At 41.1% G+C, this 14,961-nt stretch overlaps 4 protein-coding genes across 4 annotated transcripts; 3 read left to right on the top strand and 1 right to left on the bottom strand.

The window, feature by feature from the left end:
- The first annotated feature begins 3,167 nt into the window (after positions 1–3,167).
- LOC141836208 (oxygen-evolving enhancer protein 1, chloroplastic-like) lies at positions 3,168–4,536 on the top strand. Its single transcript, XM_074723647.1, is given in 3 exon segments — positions 3,168–3,462; positions 3,538–3,568; positions 3,571–4,536. Coding segments are annotated over 3 exon segments (990 nt in total). The 5' UTR covers positions 3,168–3,225; the 3' UTR covers positions 4,293–4,536.
- Positions 4,537–4,917: 381 nt separating this feature from the next.
- On the bottom strand, positions 4,918–5,306 carry LOC141839096 (NRR repressor homolog 3-like). The gene has a single exon (XM_074726796.1). The coding sequence runs from the start codon at positions 5,293–5,295 to the stop codon at positions 4,963–4,965; it is 333 nt and encodes a 110-aa protein (XP_074582897.1). The 5' UTR covers positions 5,296–5,306; the 3' UTR covers positions 4,918–4,962.
- A 2,319-nt stretch (positions 5,307–7,625) lies between these two features.
- Positions 7,626–8,328, top strand: LOC141836976 (zinc finger protein GIS3-like). The gene has a single exon (XM_074724498.1). The coding sequence runs from the start codon at positions 7,691–7,693 to the stop codon at positions 8,195–8,197; it is 507 nt and encodes a 168-aa protein (XP_074580599.1). The 5' UTR covers positions 7,626–7,690; the 3' UTR covers positions 8,198–8,328.
- Positions 8,329–12,915: 4,587 nt separating this feature from the next.
- Positions 12,916–14,276, top strand: LOC141828483 (zinc finger protein WIP6-like). Its single transcript, XM_074715926.1, has 2 exons — positions 12,916–13,365; positions 13,550–14,276. Exons 1-2 carry the CDS (start codon positions 12,916–12,918, stop codon positions 14,048–14,050), a joined length of 951 nt encoding a protein of 316 aa, XP_074572027.1. The 3' UTR covers positions 14,051–14,276.
- The last annotated feature ends 685 nt before the right edge of the window (positions 14,277–14,961 follow it).

The raw sequence follows: 14,961 nt of genomic DNA, 5'->3' as shown, positions 1-14,961 counted from the left end.
TATAATTGATGTGACCCTCTTGATCCATTAAGATTTTACTATTTAGTATTCAATTCTCCTAACCTACTATACGTTCCTTGTTAAGTAATCTACACACTCAACACTCATATAAATCTATAATATCTAATTTTAAACTCTTTATTAGACATCAAAATATAAATTTGATTATTTGATATTTTCTGTACCAATACTTATAATAATATAAATTAGTATTAACTTAGATCAAAGACGGATTTAAGTAGGGGCTATCTTGGGCAGTAGCCTAGCCTTGTAAATTTTATAATAATTTATCATTAATAAATATTTTTGAAAGAGTTAGTGGTGCAGTTGGATAGCGATAGGTCTCATCTCTTCTGAAATCGAGAGTCTGAACCTCTCACCCCATTTTTTGATAAAGAGATTACATAATATAACTTTAAGCAGATATGAATTCAAGTTGGGTTATTTTGGATTTAATTTAATTTTTAAAAAATTAGATACATATTTGTAGTCTACAATTTGGTATCAAAAAAATTAATGGATTCTTTTTTTGTTCATTGTATTTTGATGTTTAACTCATTTTTTTCATACCTAAAGTCAGTACAGTCCACCTCTAATTTCTGGATCCGTGATACAAGTTTGTACTACTTATAAGCGCTATAAATAAATTTACAAAAAAAATATTATTTTAACAGCATTCTATATTATCAAAAATAATGGGTAGCACTAGAGGTGGGGGCTTAATACGTGTGATTATATAAATTTTGACACAATTCAGTACTTAAATTCTAAAGTATTTTTTTATAAAAAAATAGCATTTATGATATTACACTTAATTCATCTATTGAATAAATTTAAAATACAAGCTTCATCATTAATATGTTCCTCTAAAAGGGGGAAAAAATAGCACTGCTATTTGATATATACAAGTTTACAGCTGTAAGTAAAATTTATAAAATATTATTATTTTAGCATCATCCGTATAATATAATACAGTGGCTAAAAATCATTCCCTTAATACTTCTTTTTAAGCTATTTATACACAAATTATAGATAATGCATGAATAGTCTTTTACGATGAGTTTATTTTGAAAAAAAAATTAAAGTAAAATTTTTCCCATAAGTGCATGTCTTAAGCTCCCGGACAAAGTCGCCCATTCCATTCTCCATCTCACGCTCTCCTCCATTAACTCACACTGCACAATCAATCAACTTGTTCTTCCCCTTCTCTTGTCGTCCCTTCCCTTCTTCTCTTGAAACTGCTCAACCATGCAGCGGTCAAATCTCTCAATTCTCCTCTTTTTCCTACTGCTCTCGAATGTTTGCCTCTCCGAAGATCCTTCGACGGCGTGCCCTTACCCCTGTCTGCCGCCGCCGACGTGGGCCACCAACTACCCTCCACCACCGCCCGCATGGAGCGGCTACGCTCCTCCCCAACCAGTGGACGGCGGACTCTATACGCCCCCCTACATGCCCTACTCTCCTCCGAGCTACGGGATGTTGGTTGCGCCTCCGCCGCCGGAGCCCATCCTCCCTTATTTCCCCTTCTACTACCGGAGGACGCCGCCGCTGCTCTCTGCTGCTCCGGCTGTAATTCGTGGCGGTGCAATCTTTGTGCCGTTGCTGGTACTTTCAATCGTCATATTCTTGCTCCTGTAGATGATTAAACAGTGCGTACTACTGTGTGCCGTTCAGTTTAAGATTTTATTTTTATATATGAAGCAAAAAATAAATTGATAAAATATATTGTGGTTTCTGAGTCTCCAAATGGTTAGCAAATGAACTTCGTCTCACCAATTTCTTAATAATACATTGCTTTTCATTGATCTTTACTTAATGGACATAAATAAATTATAATTAACAAAAGAGAGCTGCAACCTTATTTAAATTTAGACGCATGGACCGTTTGGTGTGGAGTCGCTATCTCACCGTCGTCGGTTCTAGTTTTGAACACGAAGCAACGCCAATTCCAGTTGATGCTTCATATCTTCTGCCATGATTTGTGGTCTCCAGCTGGTTAACAATAACTTGATAAATTATGCACAATAAATTGAAGCTGATGCAGTAATTTATTATGACAGCAACACTGCACCTTATCGAAGAACAGGTTGCCTTTCAATTTAGAGGAAGCTTAAATTAAAGCTCAAAAGACTTTATTGTTGAGGCACCAATTGGTAAAAACGACAGCACTGAGGCTGTTTTTGTCAAGGTGCATGATTGAATAAAAGACTATATATTTTAATTTCGATCGGTTAATTGGATTTCTTTTCGAAGGCTCTTCCTCCCAATTCTCAATCAATATAACGTCAATCAAATCAGATTCATTTTATATATAGTATAGCAGTTGCCTACTTGAGAGGAATGGTGAGCATGATATAACACCACTGACGACACAACACAGTACTGCCAACTCCATGATTTCTTTCATCTCATGGTAATCTTGTTAGGTTGCAAGCATTGAAACCTCTCCTTCAAGCATTATATCAGTGAGTTCAGAAGTAGTGTGTTTCAGATATCACAATAAACAAAAGAAGAAACTAAAGCAATTGAGCATAATCAATTACCTAGATGACTTTGTCAGGGAATTGGACATTCTAGGCAAACTAAAGCCAAACTATCGTTCCAAGGTGGAAGAAGCAACTGCATATATATCTCCCTAGTCTAATATGGCTTATAGCCAAGAAGATCTTTTACGTAGAAAAAAGACCTAGCTATTACAAACAATATGGCTTATATAGTGTTCAATGGAGGAAGATTCATGTGTGTAGGTGATCCCAAATAATTAGAACAGGCTAAACTAAAGCAATTGTTCAGTATTGAAATGGGAATTCAGATATGATTTTAACAAAGCTGTATTGATGTTATACTGAATTAATTATCAGCTTCTTGTAATTAATGATTTCAGCAGGCGAGTCCAAATTTCTGCATCCAGAAAGTCAAAATGAAAGGTAACTGTAATATGGAGGTAAAAAACTGCCGTGTTAATTCTTTCTTTTTCTTACGAGAGGGATAGTTGTGGCCCAGATATCTGGTACTTGAAGAAACCAGCACCACGAAATTGGGAAGCTCATCCTTAATTTGCCATGGAGGCATACAACAAATGTCTAGATTGCAGCAATCCACCAATCAGAAGAGCCCTCTTATCCATTCTTCGTGTAATTATCCACCACGTACTGCCTCACAAAAACTCACCTTAGCGGAGCACAAGACACAACACAGAGCAAGTGACAGAGAAGAAGCAGAGATATGGCAGCTTCTCTTCAGGCCACCGCTACTCTCCTGCAGCCAGCCAAGTTCGGCCGAGGCGTCGGCCGGCAGCAAACGAGGTCCTCCCACCTCTCCCGCGCGTTCGGCTTTGACCCTGCTGCCGGCGGCCGGCTCACCTGCTCTCTGCAGTCCGACATCCGTGACTTGTCTCAGAAGTGCTCCGACGCTGCCAAGCTCGCCGGATTCGCCTTGGCCGCCTCCGCCCTCGTAGTTTCTGTATGTATCGTGATCAGAACTTGTTTGTGATCGTTGAATTGGAGAAAAAAAATTTTTATGATTAATTGAGAACAGGGGGCAAGTGCTGAAGGGGTGCCGAAGCGGTTGACGACGAGATCCAGAGCAAGACGTACATGGAGGTGAAGGGGACGGGGACGGCGAACCAGTGCCCGACGATCGAAGGCGGGGTGGAGGCGTTCGCGTTCAAGACGGGTAAGTACAACATAAAGAAGCTCTGCCTGGAGCCGACGTCGTTCACGGTGAAGGCGGAGGGAGTGTCGAAGAACGCACCGCCGGAGTTCCAGAAGACGAAGCTGATGACGCGGCTGACGTACACGCTGGACGAGATAGAGGGGCCCTTCGAGGTGTCCTCTGACGGCACCGTCAAGTTCGAGGAGAAGGACGGGATCGACTACGCGGCAGTGACGGTGCAGCTTCCGGGCGGCGAGCGCGTGCCGTTCCTCTTCACCGTCAAGCAGCTGGTGGCAACGGGAAAACCGGAAAGCTTCAGCGGGAAGTTCCTGGTGCCCTCCTACCGGGGATCGTCGTTCCTCGACCCCAAGGGCAGGGGAGGATCCACCGGGTACGACAATGCCGTTGCGCTGCCGGCCGGCGGAAGGGGAGACGAGGAGGAGCTGAGCAAGGAGAACATCAAGAACGTGTCGTCCTCCACAGGGAACATCACGCTGAGCGTGACGAAGAGCAAACCGGAGACCGGGGAGGTGATCGGCGTCTTCGAGAGCCTGCAGCCGTCAGACACAGACCTGGGCGCCAAAACGCCAAAGGAGGTGAAGATCCAGGGGATCTGGTACGCCCAGCTCGAGCAATAAGGCTGCCGCCATGGCCGTGGCAGGGAGAAAGGGTAATGAACGAAAGAGGGAGAGCCTACTTAATGTATGATTTCTTGCTTCATGCATTGCAGCTTACTTCCAGTCGTCGGTGAGCTCCTGCTCGATCTTCTTATGTATTATCTTCATGCGTAGCGTCGTGTGTGTATACTTTGGCACTTGTTTCTATCTTTGATAACAACAATCTGTGTATGTGATTTCAAGTGTGAATTGCCCTTCATCAAGATGTCTCAGATTCACAGATTCGATATAAAAAGACATCAGAAACTAGTTGATTCTGATAGAATCCATAGTCGATCTAAAAAAAAACTCTGAACAGTTACGTCATTTTGGGCCTGAAAAATAATTTTTCTAAATAATAAAAAAAAAAACTCTCTCGTTAACGGCTTAACTACTCCTCTGCTGAAATCGCCTTAACCACTCCACTAAGAAAAATATGTATTTTTATTGAAAAAGTGCTAAATATGTATTAATTTCTTGATTTTGGGTACAATCTCTTAATTCGGGAAACGATTGGAACCATATCTCAAAATAAAATTTAAGAAAAACAAATAAAAACGTTTCATGGCATTTCAGATCCAATGATTTTCTTAGATTTCATCTCCAAATTCATCACACTCAAACCATATATATTCCAGTTTCTCACCTATAATTAAAGAGAAAAGCGGAGATCCAAGCTCATCTTCTGTTCTCCTGGTTCCTCCTCTTCTTTCTCTTTCCCTTCTTCTTCTCGCCGGTTCCTCTGTCTCCTAACGCAGCCGCCGCTCTCCTCTGCAAAGTCTTCCAGCTCAAACTTAGGCTTCCACACCGACGGCCGCGGCAATGCCTTCGGTTCCAACCTGTTACTACAGCTGCTATTCTTCCTCAACAAGTCTCTCATCGCCGTGATGTTCTCCAGCAAAGCGTAGAACTTTTCCATATCTGAATCCTCATCTTCCTCGGCTGCCCTCTTTCTTCTTGCGCTCTTGCTGCTTTCTTGCTCCATTTGCTGACCAAGAAGGTGACTGAATGAATGAATGCGATACGACGAAACCCGCCCACTGACTACATAGAGCGTGAGCTTTGACAGGGTCCCAATTGATGGACTTTATTTACCATTTTTTTTCTTTTATCTTTAGAGGCGAAGAAAAAAAACAATTTATTTTCATCATTTACGATTTTTTTATGTTCTTAATTGTCAGAACGCAGCAATTAAATTTTGCGAAGTCAAATTTTGCTAGTCATCTGCGTGAGTTCTGCGATGCCCCGCAGGGAATTCTCGGTTCATCTCCCAGAAAGGAGGAAGCAATTCACGTGAATGATGTCAGTGTGACACGCCAGTGACATTATGCGGTCTTACCGCATAATTAGTTGGCGTGACAGGTTAAAGGACAACACCATCATCGTCGGCAAGGTGACACGCGGTTGGTAGGGATATTATTGTTTCCTGCGGTCCTCCTCCTCCCAAGTAATTAAGCTCATCGTCACTACACAGAAGTTCGACATGTCTCCAAACGCACGAAGATTAGACTCTGTTTTCTACTTTTTTTATATGAAAAGATGCCACTAAAGAAGTAGAGTCATCCAACAGAAGAGAAGAATTGGATTGTCGTCGAATTGAAAGTATTGTCAACTGTAATTCAGCATAAGATATACGTAAGTACGTACAGTAGGGGCTCTTGCTTATGGATTAGCATAAGAGCCTTTATTTTCAAAATCAAAACCATTCCGGCAATCGAACCAGTGCTGCATGAGTCCCTGCTTATTAGCTTGAAGGAACCCAAAAATCAGGTTCAATCAGTAGATTAAACAGTGAACAAACTATATGCCTTCCACTTGATGTTCTTAAGAGTAAGAGATGATCTTGTGATAAGTAATACAAATGGCAAGTTTCATGTTTTTTTTCCATCCACCTTCAATGTTTCGTCCTTTTCATGGTCGCAGCAAAAGCAAATGCGTCCCAAGTCGTAAGCAAACAGATAATCAAGAACCAGGCACGGCACTAAAGTTGAAGAAGACATGGATCATTCAATGAGTAGAGTATTTTAGTAGGCCCACCATATGCCCCCCTAACATGGAGAATCTAATTTGGCCATGGTGCTATCTCCAAAATGGTCACTTCAATTACTTTCTATAAAGGAGAGTACTGCTTCAAGTGAATCCATGGTATTGGTAGGAGTGACTTCGAGAATCCTTGAGTACACTGCACATTTGTACCCCGTGTAGAAAGAGCCTTGTGGGGGACTGATCGTGGGTTTGTAGGTTTTCTTGATAGGTAAACACAGCCACATCTACAAGCAATAGAGGTCATATAATTCATGGTCGATGGCAGATTATTGAGTGAAGTGTTATAGTTTGATTCCACTTAACTGAAATGATATAAGGGATGGTAGCTTCATAATATTTTTCTGTTTCTTCTGATTAAAGCTACGACTAATGAGTAAGTTGGCCCCAATAGAAATAGTAGGTGAAGCAAAGCTACAAGCAGTGACTCTTGTGTAGGGAGTTTGGAGAGTGCTTGAGAATTACTTGAAGCATAAAGTTAAGGCGATGGCGATGGAGATGTGGCACCCAATCTCATTAAAGAGAAACCTCCTAGAGCTAGAGCTAGAAAAAAAAAAGATGCAACGAGGAACACATTACACACTTTCTTCACCACAATCTTAATTTTAGTTTATTCATTTTCTCGCTGTCATTTTCCATTCGTCTCAGTTGATCAAGATACAAGAAAAGCAAAGCGTGTGGATCTTAAATTAGTGATAAACTCAATAAATTAGGAGCGTAGATCGATAAACTTCCCTTAGTATATTAATTTTGACTCCGTATAGAGACAGTAGCTACGGTGTTCGTGCAGCGGGGTTCCGTCATTTCAGTACCATGCAACTTGATCATCGTCGTCGTCATCGATTGGGCTCTACCCTAAATTGACAGGTGATGTAAGTCAACGTCACATCGTGTATGCATGTTGGTGCTAAGTTTGCATGGGACGGTGAAGGGTAGCAAACCCGTGAACTCCAGTATTTAACTAAGTACTCTGCTTTTTCTCGTCTTCGATCGTATCCCCAAGTTGGACGCAGTACGGCTCATCCACGTAAGTACGTACGTTGGCAGGGCTTGTCATCCTCGTATCCATTTGATTTCCAACATTCTACGCACCGACAGTTAATGTCAAACAACTACTAATTAAATTATATTGTTGCCTTTCAAAAGACATAAGTTATGACGACAGTGGCTAGCCATTTCTTCTTAGACTTCGTCCTTTCGTTTTTTAGCTGATTAATTTCTCCATATAAATATATGTGTTCTTGTCTCAGTCCTCTGCTGCAGCCTGCAACGCGTTCCACTTCTTCTTTGCTTTGATTTTTTCTTCTTCCTCGATCGCTTGATTCGATCGATATCATATGGCGAGGGTAGTAGAGTTCCGCGCCAAGTCGTCCCCGAGCAGTACTGCCGGAATCAGGCTCTTCGGGTTCCGCATGCCCGACAAGGATGCGGCGGCAGGTGACGTGGGCAGCGGCGGGGGCGGGAGGAGGTACGAGTGCCAGTACTGCTGCCGGGATTTCGCCAACTCGCAGGCGCTGGGCGGCCACCAAAACGCCCACAAGAAGGAGCGCCAGCAGCTGCGCCGCCGGGCCCTCCTCCACTGCCCCCCGCCGGCTGCGGGGAACCTGGATCTCTGTCCCCGGAGCGCTTCCCTGGCCTCCGCGAATTGGGTCGTCGGATACGCCCCGCCGCCGTACTATAATTGCACGGAGGCGGCGGTGTACGGAGGTGGGCTGGCGCCTGCAACTGGGTGGTGCTCAGACGAGAGCCGCACGATCGCCGGTGGTGCGGTGGTCGTAGAGGGTGGCGCGGAGGACGTCATTGGGTTGGATCTCCGACTGAGACTCGCTCCGGCGGGCTTTTGAACCTTCACCGCCCGATCAAATATTCAGATAATCTATATAAAATAAATTGTTTGTGATTTTGTTAATTATTTATTTAGTCGTGTAAATTGTTCTTAATTATCTCGATTACTTTATCGATCTTAAGGGCAATATATGGGCACAGATTCTACAATCAATCATACTTACAAATATGAAGTATTGAAATATCAAATTCCACTCACGCACAAACCCATTTTTGTTGCTAAGCTACAACAAAGAGATGTAGTTCTTGAAGTCTTTAACAGTGGATGATATTTTGTCCATTTAACAGTGGATGATAAATATTCATCTAACAACAATGATAACTTGAGTGTTTGACTGCTACCATTTTTTTTTTTTTTGAGCTGTGTTTGAACAAGCTTAATTCAATACCATTATGTCATAAAGTTTTAGTATGATATATTTATGAAATTAAAAATTGAAATAGAAAGCATGCAAAATCAACATTTCGTTCTTGTTTTTTCTACCTTCCGGTTCTTTTATTTGAATTATTTTCTTGTGTTTATTTGAAAATCAAATGAGCTGAGAAAGAAGAAATCATTTGTGCTTGGTAGAAGGGAAACATAGCAAAAGCAAATTTATTAAAATAAAATATTTTAGTTAATTAAAAATTGTCGTTTGTTGAGAGAAATGGACACAATAACCGATATTTCAATTGTATATATATATATATATATTGCCAATTTAGATTTATCAAGATATAACAGAAATTTTGCATTTAATATTACAAAATAATTTACAATTCAACTTATGATCTACAATTTAAAGATTTTCATAATTTTGAGTTTGTTAACAACGTAGTAAAGACATTATTTATTAAAAATGTTTTAATAACAAATATATTAAAGATTTTATTTTATTTTTTTAAAAAAGGAGAAAATATCAAATCGACGTTCTACAAGATAGTCATTTTCATAGATAATCTTCCTAATCTAACGCCGTCGATGCTTTTCCTCTCCCTCTTCGCCGGCGCTGCTGCCTCCTTCGCCTTCGCCCCAAGTCCCGCCCTTTGTCGTCGCGCCGTGCTCTCCTAATCACTCCTCCACCTTCACCACTTAATTAGTCCAGTTCCATCTTTCTCAAATCGGTTTACTCCACTTTTCCCTCTCCCAGCACTTGTTCGGTTACTCTTCGCGCTGATTTGTCTCAGCCAAGATTCGATCTTGATCAGTCGGAAATTGTCTGCGACTTCGTCTTCGCAAGCAATCTCTGCCAAGGAAATGCCCCCCCCTCGGGATCGACCCGGTGACCGCCGAAGAGTACGCCTCGCAGTCTGAATTGCTCCAGGAGTTCGCGAACGCCCCCATCATCGACAAAGCTTGGATCTTTAAGTCTGAAAATGGTTATATTCTTCAGGATGATGATGAGGGCTACTTCGCGTTACCTATTTCTTTTATCTTATTCATTTCCGCACCCCCTTTTCTTTTATTTTTTCTGTAAATGCAGCAAACACCTCGCGGGCGATGTTTAGGGTCCGGCAAGTGGAGCTTTTGACTAACAGGTGGAGGACGATGGTATTGTCATCTTCTATCTCGAAGGCTAGCAAAGACTCTTTCGACTTTCAGTGGTCGCCATTTCCTGTGGAGATGAACGGGGCGTCTGCAGTTGTCCCATCACCTTCAGGGTCGAAACTTCTTGTGGTTCGTAATAAGGAGAATGATTCACCAACGGTGCTCGAAATTTGGGGGCCTGCTCTGTTGGAAAAGGAAATTCATGTTCCCCAATGAGTTCATGGTTTAGTATATACGGATGGATGGTAACTAGAATTGATGATATTAATTCTTTTATCCTTTACAAAATGCATTCAATAAACTATATCCTCAGACCACAGGATGGTTGCATTAGCATTTTGTTCTATTCATCTGTTACCCTTTTAAATGATATGGCCTGTACTATAGGTTTGAAGGGATTTCATGGAACCATGATGAGTCAATGATCACCTATGTTGCAGAGGAATCACCTTTAGTAAAACCAATATTTGATAATTTAGAAAGGGCTGGGGTGAAACATGTTCTAAGAAAAGGAACCCTTCAATCTTTGTTGTTTGCGTCAATAGGTCTAGACTAATCCATTTAATGATGTAAAAACTGGCAAAGTCAACAAACAACGGCCTTGTTTTCAAGTTTGCTGCAGTCGAGAAATGCAGGCTGTTAGAGGCATTCCCAGGACCTTAAGTGTGGGTCAAGTTGTTTGGTCTCCATCAGATTCTAAGGGAAATAATTCCTTGTTGGTTTTTGTTGGGTGGTCAGCAGAAAACGGGACACAAAAAACTCCAAGAAAGCTTGGAATCAAGTATTGTTACAAAAGGCACCATGTGCCTTGTATGCAATTGGTGATCCTTTTCAAGAGCAAAGTTCTAATACATTGTCCAATGAGTGAGTGTGTGCCATCTTTTCCTGTTACTATAATTCTCTTAGATTGGATGTGTTTACTGTGGTAATTAGCTCATAGTACCTGGCCTTCATGCATCAGGAATGAAAATGTTGTGAATTCTGCCATTAATTTAACTCTGTCTTGCATCACGTATCATTTTTTCCCCTTAAGGTTCTTTGTTCCGTATCTCAGGTCACATATCTGTTTTTTTTTTTTTTTCATTTTTTTTAAATTCTGAGGTGATATATAGAGTTTGTATGAATTAGCTATCACAATCCCGTGATTTCCTTCATTCAATTCTGACTACACTTGCAGTCCAGATGGGAAGTATCTGGTTTTTGTATCTGCAAGGAGTGCTCTTGAAAGTTGTGCTCATGCTGCAACGAATTCTCTTGATATCTTTGATGTGGTATGTTTTCATTTCACGATCAATTTCTGACTGACCATATTTCTGCTTTATCGATATACAAACATGCTATTCTTAATTAGTAGTGACTGTATGATACCTATATAAAAAACAAACAGTCCATATTTTGCATGTCAATCTGTAGTATGCTCTGTTACATACATACAGATATTTCAGTCTGATGAATTTTTGGATCCAATGGCACTCTTTTTATATTTTCTTTCCAGTTCTCTGTGCACACCAACATCTTATTAGGGATTATTTTCAGTTGCATAAAGAAAATTACAACACTGGGTTTTCCTTTATGTTATCACTCCTTAATAATTTGACAAATATCAATATCGGGATCCATCCAGTTCAAATATCTTAATATGGGACTTATCAGCCAAGGTTCATTTGATTATCTCTTGATGTTGAAGAACTTAAAATAGGGGATTTTTATCGAGTAGAACAAAATATACTACTAAGGTTCTGTTTTACTGGAACTACCTCCAACTTTTCAGCAGTTTTAATACTGAAAATTTTAAACTTGGGCAATATGTTTGCTCCTTATAAACACGAAGTCAATTTTTCCAATAAGGATCATCATGCTTGGATGCGGCTATTTGCCGTAGATTAGATTGTTTTGATCAGCCACCTAATATTGTTCTGGTTCAGATATGAGCAAACTTATTCACACTGAGAAATTTTGCATCTATACTATCATTAGGCATTGCTGACGATTATGAATTGCCTTTTCACCTATCACACTGTTAATATTTTCTTCTGCTTTTTTTTCCTTCTTATTTTGTTCCATCACATAGCTATGATTGCTTTAATTTTCAGCATGCAAGCGATCTCAGAGAGAAAGGAGTTGAAGTCAAAGTGATTGTGTTTCCGGAGGATGTCCACGCAATAGACAGGGACAGGTACTTCCAAATTAGTCATCAAATTTTAATTCTGAAAGAATTTAAGCCTTAATTTCTCCCTGATCTTAATTTTGTCTATTAATCCTATGCCCCAATCTGGAAAGCTTCCTCGTCGGTTTAAGAAGCATTTAGGTTGAATTGCTCACATGAAAATCAATAGTGTAAGAATTAATTTTCATCAGGCATATGCAAATCCCTTAATTTTCTCAAGTGCATGCATTTATTTTGTTATATTAGGTGCAATGTCTTTTAGATGCATCTGCTATTTAACTAGTAGCTATTAATATATTGGAATTAAACTTTGATTAAACTAGACGAGTAAAAAAGCATGCAGTCTGTCTCCTAAGAATCCTGCGGAGGCCCCTCATAGGATTCGCGTTGCTGTTAAGGAATAAGGATGAACGACTACTCCAAAACTGGGTACATATCGCCCAGGATGAAAGTCTGGGGGAGGTGAATGCCTACAAAAGGAACTGATCGAAAAGGATGTGAGAGAGCACCAAAAAAGACGAAGAAAACGAAGAGAAGAACTTACATGAGAAGATTTGTATTTAATTTGTTATACGTATCGCTGAACTCGCGAGCACGTATGCCATTTCATGCATATACGCATGCATACAATCCACCCTTGGTGGTCCCAACCTATCCCTTGCTAGCCATTCGACAACCCTTGCTGGTCCCACCTATGACGTGCATGGATTCCTGATCTCTCTGTCTCTCTAGCTCTCTCTGTTGTCTCCTCTGCCGGTCTGTTGTCTCCCTTCCAACCTAAACCAGCCAAAATCCCCTCAGGCCTCCACTCTCATCCACTTGAGCCTTCTCTATCGATCATTCACTCCGCTCCCTGGAATGCAATTTAGAATGAATTTAAACCCTCCCTGAATTAACTTGTCTTAGATATTATATATACGCCTTTTATCGTTCCCTCTCCTCCTCTTCCTCCTCTTGTACCCATGCACTTAGCTCCTAGCCTTTCACCTTCCCATCAATAATTCTTAACTAGCTAGTTCTCCATGTTTTCCCACGGCGGCAACCACTCCTTGTCCAACGACCATAACTGCAAACCTCCCCATGAGGAAGTTGCAGACGATTCCATTTTGCTGCTCTCTCTTTGCCCCCCTGGCGTCCATCCCACGCCCACCCCTACACTCTCAGCCTCCTCTTCCCGTCGTTGCTCCTCCAATTGGCTCCAGTACTCCAGCTTCAACCAATGCCAAGCCTATCACGCCGACGTGACGATTGCTCTCTCCATTGGCCTGCCGAATTCAAGCAGCTGCACTGGTAGCAGTACTAATGTTGGCGCAACCATGACTACTGCCGCCGATGGTGTCAGTGGTGTGGGGTTGAAGCCGGCCGTGCCCAGCCAGTACTGGATCCCTTCCGCCGCTGAAATCCTAATTAGCAACACTCACTTCTCCTGCACCGTTTGCAACAAAACGTTCAGCCGTTTCAACAATATGCAGGTTCATTGTTTCTGTACACCTTCACCCTCCTCCAATTTATTCTCCTTGATTTAAACTCAAGAAACAAAGATTTGATCGACCATGCACTAGTAGTTTCGATTTTTTAATTAAATTAGAAAATTGTGTTTTAGGTAATAATATTATTGGAAGATCTATGCATTAGATTTGTTTCTCAATTATGCAGATGCATATGTGGGGGCATGGGTCGCAGTACCGGCGGGGATCAGAGTCGCTGCAGCGGGGCGAGGCGCAACCGATGCCGTCACCGGCGCCGGCGCTGCTGAAGCTGCCGTGCTATTGCTGCGTGGAGGGGTGCAAGAACCACATCGAGCACCAGCGGTCGCGGCCTCTCAAGGACTTCCGCACGCTGCAGATGCACTACAAGCGCAAGCACGGCGCGCGACCCTTCACGTGCCGACGCTGCGACAAGGCATTCGCCGTGATCGGCGACTGGCGCACCCACGAGAAGAACTGCGGTAAGCTCTGGTTCTGCATCTGCGGCTCCGACTTCAAGCACAAGCGATCCCTCAAGGACCACGTCCGCTCCTTCGGCGCCGGCCACGCCCCCCATATCCTCAACACCACCACCTCCGTCATCACCACCGTGAGCGTCGACGAGGAGGAAGATTACTACGACAAGGAAGAGGAGAAGGATCGGACTGACGAGGGGGAGCTAGCCAACTAATGAATCAATCAGTCAATCAATCAATTTCATGACTAGCTTAATTAATTAATTATATTTTTAGATGATTGATTATATATATATATGCATGATCTTTACTTTTTCACATTAGCTACTGTCCACTTCTGTCTTGCATGGTGTCTTGTGCATGAGAAGGTGAATCTTTTTAATTATATCCTGAGAGACTAGTTGTATGAATTTTTTATTCTAGCTCTTTCAATTCAGTATATTATATAGGAAACCATAGATGTAATATTTAATAGTTGATTTACTCGAGATAAAGGCAGGAAGAAGAATTAACGCTAAGAAAATTGATGGAGAATGTTATTTCCTTAAATTCAATGGCTTTATATAAATGGTTATTTTATTAGCTCTTACTTGTACATAAAATGATGGTTCTTATGATATTTTCAAATAAATAATAAATAGTTGCTTAATCTAATGATAAATAAACTAGTTTCAGATAACTTCCCCCCAATATAGCTTTAAATTTATATGATGATTTTGTCACTTAAATAAATAATAATATCATGGTTAAAATAAAATAAACTCTTATAGACAAAATACTAAATGATAGATTGTCATAAAATATCTATAGTACGACTACGAGTGATTCTTCAACATTAATTAACTTGTTAATTGCGAAATCAACAAGTGCAAAACATATGAGTGAGAGCACGTATATAAATGCTGTAAAAGTTAGACGTGCATAGAAGATAAATGATGGAACTAGCATGAAACTCCCCTTCATTCAAGCTTACAAGATATATATTGAGAGATCTGTGTCAAATTCCTAGGTCTCCCACAATTTCTTACAAACCGTTAAGCACTTTAAAATCTTACTCAAATCTATCTTCCTTTGGCTTAAATTTTAATCACTAATAAAACCATAGATCATGATCCGGAGGGAGGGA

This window comes from Curcuma longa, chromosome 1 (genome assembly GCF_044706935.1).
Source record: "Curcuma longa cultivar G26 ecotype Majalengka, Jawa Barat chromosome 1, ITB_CL_G26_1.1, whole genome shotgun sequence".
NCBI classification, from domain to species: domain Eukaryota; kingdom Viridiplantae; phylum Streptophyta; class Magnoliopsida; order Zingiberales; family Zingiberaceae; genus Curcuma; species Curcuma longa.
Note: the sequence above shows the minus strand (reverse complement) of the source record. Positions and strands in the feature narration are given on the sequence as shown.

Bases quoted from the DNA above. Each gene is read 5' to 3' on its own strand.
- LOC141839096 (XM_074726796.1), bottom strand. From the start codon at position 5,295: ATGGAGCAAGAAAGCAGCAAGAGCGCAAGAAGAAAGAGGGCAGCCGAG.
- LOC141836976 (XM_074724498.1), top strand. From the start codon at position 7,691: ATGGCGAGGGTAGTAGAGTTCCGCGCCAAGTCGTCCCCGAGCAGTACT.
- LOC141828483 (XM_074715926.1), top strand. From the start codon at position 12,916: ATGTTTTCCCACGGCGGCAACCACTCCTTGTCCAACGACCATAACTGC. The intron at 13,366-13,549 runs GTTCATTGTTTC...TCAATTATGCAG, and splicing joins GCCGTTTCAACAATATGCAG to ATGCATATGTGGGGGCATGG.